Source organism: Erythrolamprus reginae, chromosome 2 (genome assembly GCF_031021105.1).
Source record: "Erythrolamprus reginae isolate rEryReg1 chromosome 2, rEryReg1.hap1, whole genome shotgun sequence".
Lineage (NCBI taxonomy): Eukaryota > Metazoa > Chordata > Lepidosauria > Squamata > Dipsadidae > Erythrolamprus > Erythrolamprus reginae.
The window spans coordinates 151090718-151104127 of record NC_091951.1 but is presented as its reverse complement, the minus strand read 5'-3'; the positions used below and the strand labels follow the sequence as shown (position 1 = coordinate 151104127).

At 39.6% G+C, this 13410-nt stretch overlaps 1 protein-coding gene across 1 annotated transcript in view; it reads left to right on the top strand.

The window, feature by feature from the left end:
* The window catches only part of MYO15B (myosin XVB), a 79184-nt gene that overhangs the window by 16298 nt on the left and 49476 nt on the right, over positions 1 to 13410 (top strand). The window contains exons 5-15 of the mRNA XM_070736763.1: positions 1042 to 1277; positions 1369 to 1547; positions 3118 to 3190; positions 5511 to 5708; positions 6380 to 6478; positions 6713 to 6797; positions 6997 to 7078; positions 8124 to 8210; positions 8350 to 8447; positions 10982 to 11416; positions 12653 to 12749. Of these exons, the coding sequence (XP_070592864.1) occupies positions 1042 to 1277; positions 1369 to 1547; positions 3118 to 3190; positions 5511 to 5708; positions 6380 to 6478; positions 6713 to 6797; positions 6997 to 7078; positions 8124 to 8210; positions 8350 to 8447; positions 10982 to 11416; positions 12653 to 12749 (1669 nt within the window). The remainder of the gene's footprint in view (positions 1 to 1041; positions 1278 to 1368; positions 1548 to 3117; positions 3191 to 5510; positions 5709 to 6379; positions 6479 to 6712; positions 6798 to 6996; positions 7079 to 8123; positions 8211 to 8349; positions 8448 to 10981; positions 11417 to 12652; positions 12750 to 13410) is intronic.

The window sequence follows — 13410 nt, the reverse complement described above, 5'->3', positions numbered from 1 at the left end:
AAGAAAAACCGGCTTTTTAATCATTGTTAATTATACTATTTTCTTTTAAACATTTTAACTGGGTTTTTTTTCTTATAAAAAGAAGGACAATCACCTTTTACTGTTGCTTGTACCTAGAGATATTACAAGTGTACAAATCTAATAAACTGAACTAAACTAATACAAATCTAATAAACTAAACTAAACTAAACTAAGTAGTATTCTGGGGATAGAAACACAAAAGAAAAAAATAGAAATAGCACACTAATCCTAAATTGCTAACAATCAATATGGCTGTTTACCTTCTGCTGCATTTTTTGATCAGCTACAATAAGAAAAATAAACCTACGTCACTAACATGGAAGAAAAGGAACTTATAGACAGTGAAGGGCTACCAAAATGTTTACTACCACACTGTGGGTGTGGCTTATGCAGGACACAATGCATTTTCTTTCAACATCTTTCAGTGCAAATTGGATTTTATTTATTTATTCGATTTTTATGCCGCCCTTCTCCTTAGACTAAGGGCGGCTTACAACATGTTAGCAATAGAACTTTTTTTAATAGAGCCACAGCATATTGCCCTGGGGTGGAGCTCCATTTTCACTACCCCACTGCGTTCCGGGCAGTAGCCCTCTCCTGCTTATACGTTACTGGCAGAACTCACATTTTAGTATGTAGAAAATCTTAGGTTCAATTCCTGGCATCTCCAGTTTAGGTTTAGTGATAGAGAGGAAGAATTATATATAGTTTTTAAAAGGCTTAAGTTTTGGGACATTTTCAGAATTATAGTCTCCCAAAATGGAACTATAAATTAATTCTGTTCTTGCATTCTATCCAGTGTGTAAATTCCATAATGTAATCCTAATTTATATAAAATAGATGAGGTGTGTGCGTTAAAACTTCCTTTGAATTTTGGGAGTCCCAGGCTCTTGTGCCCAGCAGATAACCTAGTCCTTACTTCTTACAAGAATGGTAAGAAAGGAGATTACTCTGATTTTCCACCTATATCTGATGTCAATACCCCTTGTTTTTATGATACATCTCCATCTCTTCCTGCAGATTTTGCGATTCATCAATGACCAGGATTTGCAGGGCATCCACGAACAGCTTCTAGGGAACTACATAGCTAGCCGGGGACTGGCCAGCCTCCCTCTGTGTGATGAGTTGCTGAGCCAAGTGGCCACCCAACTGTGGAAAAACCCAGATCTGGAGCAATGCCAACGAGGCTGGGTATTGATGGCTACCCTTCTGAGTGCCTTCACACCTTCACCAGCTCTGGAGAAGCCTCTGCTGAAGTAAGAAGTGGGTCTTTTCCCTCCTTGGGTTTCAGGAAGCCTTGAAATAGCAGAAGTGGTTACTGAAGGCTTTTCATTTGCTGGGATGTAGGTTTGTGTCAGATCACGGTCTGGAGGGCTACAACAGAGTGTGCCAGCACAAACTCTTAACCTCCATGAAGCTGATGGAGAGTTGCTTGGAGCTGTCCCGTAGCTTCCCCCCCACCCGCCTGGAGTGGACTGCCAACCAGAGGAAAGGCAAGATGGTGCTGGAAGTCTGCACTTATAAAGGTAATTGTTGCTTTCCCATTTAGCACTAGGCCAGTCAATCAGAATAGAGCTGGAAGGGACCTTGGAAGTCTTCTAGTCCAGTGGTCACCAACTGGTGGTTTTGAGAAAATTTTGGTGGTCCACAGAAAAATTATTTGCATTTTTTATATTGCATCCCCTAAATCAAACTACAGCCCCTGGGATAGATGCATGCAATGAATGTTTGTATTGCTGCAGAGAGTCTCCCCCTTTGGGGTCTTTTTGTGTGGGTCAGAGATGGGGCATAAATTCTGATTTAGGATCTGCTTCAGCCTCCTGGTATGGAGCTTTGGGTGAAGGCTGGAGGGAAGTGCCGCTGGTGGCGAAGAGCTGGAGGGCCTTATTCCAGGCCTTATTCATTCATTCATTCATTCATTCATTCATTCATTCATTCATTCATTCATTCATTCATTCATTCATTCATTTATTATTTGGATTTCTAGGCCACCCTTACAACATAAACTATAAATATATAGACATAGCATATTAGAAATTGAAGTTAAAACTAGACTAATTCAAAATCTAAAACCCATTAAATGCTCTAAAACCAATTTAAGCAACCCTAAAAACCCATGTCTTAAAACCATTCAATCGCATCCATCCATATCTCAGTCATAGCATAGGCTGGAACAGAATATCTATATTCAACAGCCCCAAGCCTCTGACAAAGATGTGTCTTCCGAAAGGCTGGGAGAGTGGGAGCCATACGAATCTCTGGGGTGAGTTGATTTCAAAAGGCTGGAGCCACCACAGAGAAGGCTCTTCCTTGGACCCCACCTGAAGGCATTGCTTGGCTGACAGGACATGGAGAAGGCCAACTCTGTGGGCCCTGACCTACATGAGGCTGGGCTACATGAGGCAGAAGAGAAGACGGTCCCATAGATAATCTGGTCCTAAGCCATGTAGGGCTTTATAGGTAACAACCAACCATTTAAATTGCGTTCGGAGACTAATCGGTAGCCAATGAAGCTCACAGAGATGCAAGATGGCATCCTGTGTACCTACAAGAGGGGTGCCCAGAAGAATGCAACCTTGCAGAATTAAACATAAATATGAAACAATATATTTTGCAGAGCTGGGAAAATAAGAAAGAAATGTGACTAGCTGGCACACACTATACAGTATGGAGGAGAGGGGTGGCATACAAATCTAATCAATAATAATAATAATCACTAATAATAATAATAACTAAACAATGCCGCTTGGCGGGACCCAGGGGAAGAGCCTTCTCTGTGGCAGCCCAGGCCCTCTGAAACCAACTCCCCCCAGAGATTAGAATTGCCCCCACCCTCCTTGCCTTTCGTAAGCTACTTAAAACCCACCTCTGCTGCATGGTATGTTTGTATGTATGTTTGGTTTTTATATTAAGGGGTTTTTAATTCGTTTTTGGTATTGGATTATTATTGTACACTGTTTATGATTGCTGTTAGCCGCCCCAAGTTTTCGGAGAGGGGTGACATATAAATCCAATAAATAAATAAATAAATAAATAAATAAATAATATTTTCTTGTAGATTATATTTATGTTTTCTAAAGTCTTTCTTTGGTTTAGAGGAGAGGATTTCAGCAGAAGTAGAATCATGGACCACAGGAGAGCAATATGCAGGCTGGATCCTGAACTCAAGGTAAAATCTAAAGATGAAGAGAATTTGGAATTTGCCTCTTTCCCCAAAAACCCCCAATTGATTGTTTTCAGATGTCCACCAGACCTAAAAGACCATATTCTTTGACAGAATTTCTAGTCTCCAAACAGAGATCTCCTGTTCCTTTAAAAACTCGTCCAAATAATCTACAAAACTGTCCTTTTATTACTTTGTAGCCTTTGCAAGGTAATTCAAAAGCTTGGGGAAAGCAGAATTTTGAACAAAAAACGATAAAGCTTGTCTCATTTGCTCTTGAAACAATTGTCTGAATTTAGTAGCCCTTACTAGTTATTCAGTGGTGACTCTTCTGCGGTGGAGAGATTTGATATCAATGGACTATCCATGGGATATTAATTCATGAATAATTCATTTAATTTGGACTTTAATTAATTTGTAAAAGCCCAACTCAGTTGCATAGGATACCTATGACACCTTGTTAGCTTTTCTGGGCTATTTTATGATATTCTTACACATAATGTTTATGAATTAACTAGCACATAAGACAGTGATGGCGAACCTGCGGCATACATGCCACAAGTGGCACATGGAGCCATTTTGGTGGGAATGTATGTTCAGATTGGACCGGACGGCCTGTTTCTTTACTCTCCACAGGCTTCAGAGCCTTTCTAGGAGCCTGGGGAGGGCAAAAACGTGCTTCCCCACTGTTAAATCAGGAGACTGGAGACCACGGGCTAATAATCAGCTCTTTATTAGCACAGACAAGTAGAAGTGATCAGCTCAACTCTCAGTCTCCAACAGAGACAATGGCTTGAAACCGTGGCTATTTATACTTTACAGGAAAGCGGGAAGGTTTGACAGTTCATTGAAATTGGCGGCAAGTCCATTTGACTTGCCGCGTCTTAGCCAATCAGCCTTTGTTTTCAAAACGGCTTACAGAGACTTAACACCCAACCACCCTGGAGGCCCTCCAGAGGCCAGAAATGACCTGTTTCTCAATTTGAAAAGGGCCATTTCCGGCCACTGGAGGCCCTCCAGTGGGGAGGCCATTTTCACCCTTCCCAGGCTCTTAGAAAGCCTCTGGAGGCTGGAGACAGAGAAAAACGGGCGTACCATTGTGCGCATGGAGCAGGGGGAGGTCATGTACTCATGTGCAGGGGACTCATGGAATTATGGGTGTGGACACATGCGTGTATGACCCCCCCCTGCATTCCCCCCCTCTTTTGGCTCGCAAATCAAAACTGGTATGCCATCACTGGCATAAGAAGTAGTGCAGAAGTTAGAGGAGGGACATATGCTTTTCCTCCCAGTCCCCAACTCGTACCATCTTATTTATTTATTTATTTTTATTTATTATTTGGATTTGTATGCCGCCCCTCTCCGAAGACTCGTGTCCCTTTTCACTGCTTCATAGCATCCTGTGCTACCTCCTTTTCAGTGTGTAATTTTTTTAAAAAAATTCTCCACCTTAAAACATACACATACCTTCAATGAATAACAATATGCTTGCAAAATTTCTTATATAACAATTAATAAAATCATATTTCAAATCACTCATTATTCAGTCTGTCTAAGAAAAAACAAAAATAATAGTACTAAAAAAGCTAAGATAAAATTTCAAAAACTAATCTGAAAAGCGACAGACTAAGCGATTCTTCTTCATTTTTCACTTCTAATAATCATTTTCTTAGTTCTTAAATTCCATTTCATACCTACCCGATCGAAACATTTAAATATGTTAAAGGGTTAAATAAGGTCCAGGAGGGAAGTGTTTTTAATAGGAAGGTGAACAGAAGAACAAGGGGACACAATTTGAAATTAGTTGGGGGAAAGATCAAAAGCAACATGAGAAAATATTATTTTACTGAAAGAGTAGTAGATCCTTGGAACAAACTTCCAGCAGACGTGGTGGATAAATCCACAGTAACTGAATTTAAACATGCCTGGAATAAACATATATCCATCCTAAGATAGAATACAGAAAATAGTATAAGGGCAGACTAGATGGACCATGAGGTCTTTTTCTGCCGTCAGACTTCTATGTTTCTATGTTTCTACCCTAGTTTACCTTTAAGTATATGTCACATATTTGTCTAATGCTGCCTCCTTTTCTCTTTTGTCAACTGGGTTTTCTCAATCATATTTCTCATTCCTTTCTCTTTTACATTAAACTTGCATTAAATATTCTATCCATTTCTATTTTTAATCCACATAAAATTTCCCCCAAATTTCATACAACTCTGAATCTTCTTTATCTTTAATTTTCATTGTGAGTCTATTCATTTCCACACTCGTCCCCTGCTACCTCTTGTGACACTGTATCTCCTCATTTTGTTGATCTCAGGGGTTTGGATACAGTCCCTCGTGGATGGTCTATATCAATGTTCACAGGCAACGAGTGGCAGGACCTAGCAGGCTGTGATTTTGTGTTGGATCTCCTTGGTGAAATGGAGGAAGTAAATTGCCCTTCTCAGTCCTCCTCCAGTTATCCTATTGTCCCTGAGAGGGATGTGAGCTACTTTCAAAAGAGCTCCCCAAATAGGTAAGTCTAATTACCTCCTGTCCCCAGCAACCTCTCTCTTGTATCCAGTGATGGACTGCCAAAGTTTTTACTGCCACATTGCGGGCATGGCTTATTTTATGGGCGTGGCTTGATGGTCATGTGACCAAGTGGGAGTGGCTTGACAATCATGTGACCGGGGGTGGCTTAAAGGTCATGTGACTGGGTGGGAGTGGCTTACCGACCAAAATAAGTTTTTAAATAGGTGCTTGGACTCTTTTTCAGTTGGTTAAGTCACATTATTTGAATAGACACAAAAAGGACAAATGATAGACAGCACTATTTGTTGAGCACAGTAACATTTTAAGGTTTTGTACTGAACCTACAAGGTTCAGTATGTTAGCAGATTAGGCAAGTAGCTCAATTTCCTTTAATTGCTATAAAAGTTCAGTTCTAGATAATGATTAAAACGATTAAAGTGTTTATGGGTGAAAACATACTATTTAATTATTTCCTATTTTAAAAGTAATTAAGGATCATACTAAGGTACTAGAGAAGGAAGGACAATAAAAAACTATAAAGTATTCAATAAATAGTGCATAAACTTACTACCCCCACTGCACGCCCCCATGGGGGCAGTAACCCATTACTGCTTGTATCTCCAGAAATCTCTGCTTTTGTGACCCCATTCTTTTATATATATATATATATAGGATGTCCTTGGATATCCCTCCTGCACCAACTTTTAAGGCCCCTTCTTTCCCTCCACCTCCCCTGCCTCCCATGCTTGACAAGGCGGCCCATCTAGGTGAGTCTCCATCTCGCATCAGGGGTTCAAAGGCATCTGAGAATGCTGGGGAGAATTTGGTCTTTGCATCCTGAAGCCATAAAAACTCCCCATATTTGGATGTGGGTGGGAGGGGGAGATTACTCAACCAATGCATTGAGGATAAGTGGAGAAAACGAGCAAAGGATGGTAATGAAGCTTTATTCCTTTGATTTTATCCCTTGCTCCTCCCCCTTCCTGAATTAGACACCATGGATAGTCCAACTCCCCCTAGAGAATTGGATCGCTATGTGGATGGGCTCTTTAAACCTCTGTTTCCTGTTGGCTCCAGACCTCACATGGCAGTAAGTCTAACCTTACCTAAGTTTTTTTTGGCTGTTTCTCATACATCACTTTCTGATACCAGTGGGTGGACACTGAAAACCAAACGGTGATGGTGGTTATGATCACTGCCTCTTTGCCACACATACGTGATCTCCAGGAGTAGCTAGAATTGAAACTAAATGTTGATATCTCTCTTTTTTTCCCCCTGCCTCTCTGCAGGCTATGGAAAGTGAGGCAAACCTGACTGGTCGTATGAAAGGAGGTGGGAAAATTGGACCTATGAATCAAGGAATGTATTCAGGTGCGAGTTTGAATGCAGGGAGGAGAGCAACAGGGACTACATACTTGATAGGATAGATCAAGGGTGTCAAGCTCACATCGTCAAGGCAGAATCACATGATATATCCAGACTTCCCCCCACTTTCTGTAAACTGGGCATGGACAGCGTAGGCCAAGAGTTTGACAGGCCTGGGATAGATGGTGGCTGGGATCAATGCTTATTATTCACACTGCTGGGATGAGGATTATTGGCCTAAATATTTCTCCTTGCACCTATGGAGGTAAAAAGAAAAGAAAAAAGGAAGGGACGGAAAATCGTTGTACAAGGACAGAATGAAAAATCTCTAAAAACTGTTGTGTAGAATTCTATATGCTTCCAATACAGTAATGGCAAAATCCCACTGTTGTCTTAGTATAGGTAGCTCTTGACTTACAGCAGTTCATTTAGTGACCGTTTGAAGTTACAACGGCACTAAAAACAATCACTTATGACTATTTTTCACACTTAGGACAATGGAGGTATCCTCCATGATCACATTATCAAAGATCCGGGGTGGTACAGTGGTTAGAGTGCAGCACTGTAGGCTACTTCAGCTAACTGCTAGCTGTAGTTCAGCAGTTCAGATCTCACCTCCGGCTCAGCCTTCCATCCTTCCAGTGGTTAAAATGAGGGCCCAGATTGTTGGGGGCAATATGCTGGCTCTGTAAACCGCTTAGAGTGGGCTGTAAAAGCACTATGAACTGGTATATACAGTAAGTCTAAATGCTAGTGCTATTGCTAATATTCAGACAGTTGGCAACCGACTGTTGCAGTATCCCGGGGACATGTGATTCTCTTTTGAGACCTTATGACAAGCGAAGTCAATGGGGAAGCCAGATTCATTTAACAACCGTGTTACTAACTGAACAGCCATTCACTTGGCAGGGAAGGTCATAAACCAGGGCAAAGGGCAGCATATTGTTGCAATCTAGCAGTCATCCAGTTTTGCATAACCCAACGCAGGGAGCCATAATCGGTGGTTAGTTTCATGGGAATAAGCCAAGACTTTCTTCTCTCCATCCATCAGGTTACCCTGGAATGATGACCATGCCAACTTTTCCATCTATGCCAGTGATGGGAGGAATGATGCCAGCCACCATGCCGGGAATGCCAGGTAAGAAGAAAAACAATGACTTGAGGGCTCAGAAGGGATGAAACTTGCGTAACTTAGGCAAGAATTGCTGGTGCATTTAACAGCGTGTGGGGACATATGCATTGTGATTCTATGTGACCCCCCCCTCTTTTGCTTTCAGCTATGATGATGACTCAGCCCATGATGCCATCAGTGGATCCTAACCAGGCAGCAGCAGCACAGCAGCAATCTGTCATCAACCAACAAGCTCTGTTTTTGGTATGTGACAGGATTAGAGTGAAAGAGCATGCAAGACAGAATAAGAATATAAGAATATAAGAATAAGGATATAAGAATTAGAATAAGGATATAAGAATAAGAAAAAGAATAAGAATATAAGAATAAGAATATAAGAATTAGAATAAGAATGAGAATTAGAATAAGAATATAAGAATTAGAATAAGAATAAGAATGAGAATTAGAAAAAGAATAAGGATATAAGAATAAGAATAAGAATATAAGAATAAGAATACAAGAATAAGAATTAGAAAAAGAATAAGAATACAGTATAAGAATAAGAATTAAAATAAGAATATGAGAATAAGAATATAAAAGCAAGAATAGAATAGAATAGAATAGAATAGAATTCTTTATTGGCCAAGTGTGATTAGACACCCAAGGAATTTGTCTTTGGTGCAGATGCTCTCCGTGTACCTAGCAAAGATAAATTTGTCAAGCATCATAAGGTACAACACTTAATGATAGTCTAGGTACAAATAAACTATTCAATCATATTAGGAACCAGTCAATATAAATTGTAAGGATACAAGCCACAAAGTTACACTCATACAGTCATTTGTGGGAGAAGATGGATGATGGGAACGATGAGAAGATGAATAGTAATAGGACATAGTTTGACTGTGTTGAGGGAATTATTTGTTTAGTAGAGTGATGCCGTTCAGTGATTTGTCTTGGCTAGAAGTCATGCCTAGTTTGCCAGTTCCCACAACAATCTGAAGAAATCATTTCTTGTGCAATGCGAGGCATCAAAGGGCCAAGTCATGACTGAGCATCTAATCCAGGTAGTCCTCAACTTACGACTACAATTGAGCCCCAAATTTCTGTTGCTAAATGAGAAATTTGTGAAGTGAATTTTGCCTCCTTTTACGACTTCCCATGCCACGTTTGTCAAAAGTGAATCACTGCAGTTGTTAAATCAGCCACAGGGTTATTTCAGTGAATCTGGTTTTCCCATGGACTTTGCTCATCAGTAGGTGATCATGTGTACACAGATCTCAGCAACCAATAAATATGAGTCAATTGTCGAGCATCCGAAAGTTAAGTCATCTGACCATGGGGATGCTGCAACAGTCATAAGTGTGGAAAATGGTATAAGTCACTTTTTTCAGTGCCATTGTAACTTCAGTCGGTCACTAAGGGAACTGCTGTAAGTCGAGATCTACCTGTACTAGGGAATGGGTTTAATAGAGGGGAATTGCCTCGTGGGAAGATGTTTTCTTTTGCCAAATTTGTGCATGATTGAAATATACTGTTACACAGAAACATAGAAGACTGAGGGCAGAAAAAGACCTCATGGTCCATCTTGTCTGCCCTTATACTATTTCCTGTATTTTATCTTAGGATGGATATATGTTTATCCCAGGCATGTTTAAATTCAGTTACTGTGGATTTACCAACCACGTCTGCTGGAAGTTTGTTCCGAGGATCTACTACTCTTTCAGTGAAATAATATTTCTTCACGTTGCTTTTGATCTTTCCCCCAACTAACTTCAGATTGTGTCCCCTTGTTCTTGTGTTAGTACAAGGTACATCGCTGTTAGGGTTTGCCATTGTAAACTACCTATTGTAGTCTCTTGTACTATCACTTTAAATATTTTGGGCTGGTTCGCCATAAGAGGGTGCCAGGACTCCTTCCCTCAATGATGCTTTAACACTCATTCGCTTTTGCTTTGCCTTGAGGGGGGAGTGTATTTGCTTAGTGCTTATTATATTGGATGGCTTAGTGCTTGTTATGGATTGTTTCTATTTTGTATATATGTAAATAGTACTTATTAAGCATAACTAAGTCTGTGTCTTTTTCTTTGGTTTTACCACACATCCACACTCTGTTAAAATTTTCTGCTCAGTGTATGTCAAAGGTCACATAGCTTAGCTATACCGAGACGTACCAACATATACAAATCAATGAATTCCTGAATGAAAGATACACCCATGGTACCATATTTATAAGCATTCAAATGGCACTGAAACAATGAGATTTATAATTGTTTTTCAAAGTTATGGCCTTTGAAGCATCCCCATGATCATGTGATCAAAATTCGGATGCTTGGCAACTGGTTCATATTTATGACCGTTACTATGTCCCAAGATCATGTGACCCCCTTTTGAGGGAAGCAAAGTCAATGGGAAAGCAAGATTCACTTAACAACCAAGTTACTAAGGTATCATCTGCAATGACTCACTTAACAACTATGACAAGAAAGGTCATAAAATGGGACAAAACTCACTTAACAAATGTCTCACTCAGCAACATAAATTTTGGGCTCAATTGTGGTCATAATTCAAGGACTGCTTGTGTTGTGTTAAGCTTTACTTAAGATCAAAGTGGGAGATATTAGAGTATAATAGATGTAGAAGAGAAACCTGAAGAGAACAAGAGAAAAACCATTTTAAAACAGGAAAAGTGAAATCATAGTTCAGTTATGGTTAAAAGTAATCTGAGATCTGAACATTGGTAGACCTAAATCCACAAAGTAAAGAAGAAGCAACAAAATATGCATTTGATTTTGTAGGCCCAGCAGATGACGCTTCAAGCCATGAAAATTTCAGAACAGGATCAGCAGCGGCAACAGAAGTATAGATCTCCTGAGCGTTCACACCCAAGCCAATCATCTTCACATAGATCACATGAATATTCAAGGCAAAGGCAACACACCTCACCACACAGTTCCCCTACATTGTCAAGGCAAAGCCGAGCATTACCAAAGAGGAGGACATCTGAACATTCAAGACAAAGGCCATCATCGTCATCAGAAAGCTCACCAGAATTTTTAAGATCAAGACGAGTATCACCAAGGAAGCGATCGCCTGACGCTTCAAGGCCAAAGGAAACATTACTCATCAAAAAGCCACCTGAACCTTCAAGATCAAAAAAGGTGACAATAAAGGAAGAGCCTTCTGAATCCTCCAGACCGATACAAGAGTCTCCTCCTCCACCAAAATCACCGGTACTGTATTCATGATAGAATTCTTTTTTTGGACAATACTGCACTGTGCCTGCATGATAGGAGAGGGGGGAAGAATCCTATTGCTTCATTTTATGGAGCATAGAACACGACAATCCCCCAGATACCTATTTGTCGCATATGAATTTCAAAAAGCTCAGAATACATAGATAAGGCCATTTCATTTTAAATTACCTGCCAATAATCTGATGATTATATCTGATCATGGATTTGAAAATTAGTGTGTTAATCCCACAGTTCAGGGATTACTACTACTTTCTACTTACCTTCCCTACCGGTTGGCATAGTGTCGGAAGTGTGTATTTTGCACAAGTGCACACCTGCTTTGCTCACATGCATACCCCCGTCATGTTTTTTTATTTTTATTTATTTTATTTATTTTATTCTTTGTCCAATATACAATACATATGGAAGAGAGTAGGCATTAAGTAATATATATAAAGATAGAAGGAAAAAGAGGATATATATGATATAAGAAATAAGGAGAGAATATATATGATATATGTATGTATATATATATATGTAGATAGATAGATATATGTAGATAGATAGATAGATAGATAGATAGATAGATAGATAGATAGATAGATAGATAGATAGATAGATAGATAGATAAGGTAAGGGACCCTCTGGGCATCTGCAGAGGGTTCCTTGCAAGCCGCTTTTAAGGAGTGGTGACCAGAGAACTGGTTTGGAGGGTGTGGCCAGCCGGCCATCGCTGCAGGGGCAAATTTATGCCACCGGTACAGGCGAAACGGTTTGAACTGGCAGCAACTCACCACCACTATAGTTGACCCTGTAGGATCAACTATATTTATCGATTTAAATTTCTGGCTATTTATAGTTAGGCAGCTGATAAATTTAAATGAAATAAGTAAAAAGAAGTTCAAGCTTTCTGCCATTTTATTTGCTCTTCATTTGAAAGAGTTGGCCCCAAATCTTAGAAACATCAGGTGACAAGGTAAATCCATTTCCTGTTGTAAAAAGAAGCCTGCATTAAGTTCTTCCATTTAATCTTTGAGCTAACGTAAGTACACTAAAAGGTGAAAATACATAAAATGTATGTACATAAAGAAGAAGAGAGGGGCGGAGAGGGGCGGCATAGAAATCTAATAATAAATAATAATAATAATGATGATGATGATGATGATGATGATGATGATGATGATGATGATGACACGATCCAAATTGTAACCCACCTTCTGGTATATATCCTAGATCCGCATTTTGGAAGATGAGAGGCCTGTGGACATCAAAATGGATTCCCTCTCTAGGGGCACTTTTCAAAAGAAAGTCGAGTTCTTCCAGAGAATGGGTGAGTTGTAAGCCAATGTCCTTCCCAGATTGTCAGATCTTCACTTTTTTTTTATACCAATGCTAACAAGATATTTCTTGCAGCCTTCTCATACTTACTTCCAAGTGAAGTGCGTTTTGTAAGAATAAGAATGAATTATTGGGATGTGATTAATCTTTTCAGTTCTCCAGAGAGAAATTAACATTGATAACAGGTGTAGGACGAGCACTTCTATTGACAAACCAGCTTTGTGTTTCCATTGTCCAGCTACTTAGGATTCAGGACAAAAAATAAATAAAACTTTCAGCCATATTCTCTGATACATTGACATGATTTAGAATAGAATAGAACAGAATTCTTTATTGGCCTAGTATGATTGGACAAACAAGAAATTTTGAAACATAAACTGTTTCAACTCCTACCTCAAAACGTCGCTACAGAGCACTGCACACCAAGACAACTAGACACAAGAACAGTTTTTCCCCGAACGCCATCACTCTGCTAAGCAAATAATTCCCTCAACATTGTCAAACCATTAACTAAGTCTGCACTACTATTACTACTAGTTTTTCCCCATCATTCCTATCACCCATTTCCTCCCACTTATGACTGTATGACTGTAACTTGTTGGTTGTATCCTTAAGATTTTTATTAATATTGATTGTTTCCTCATTGCTTATTT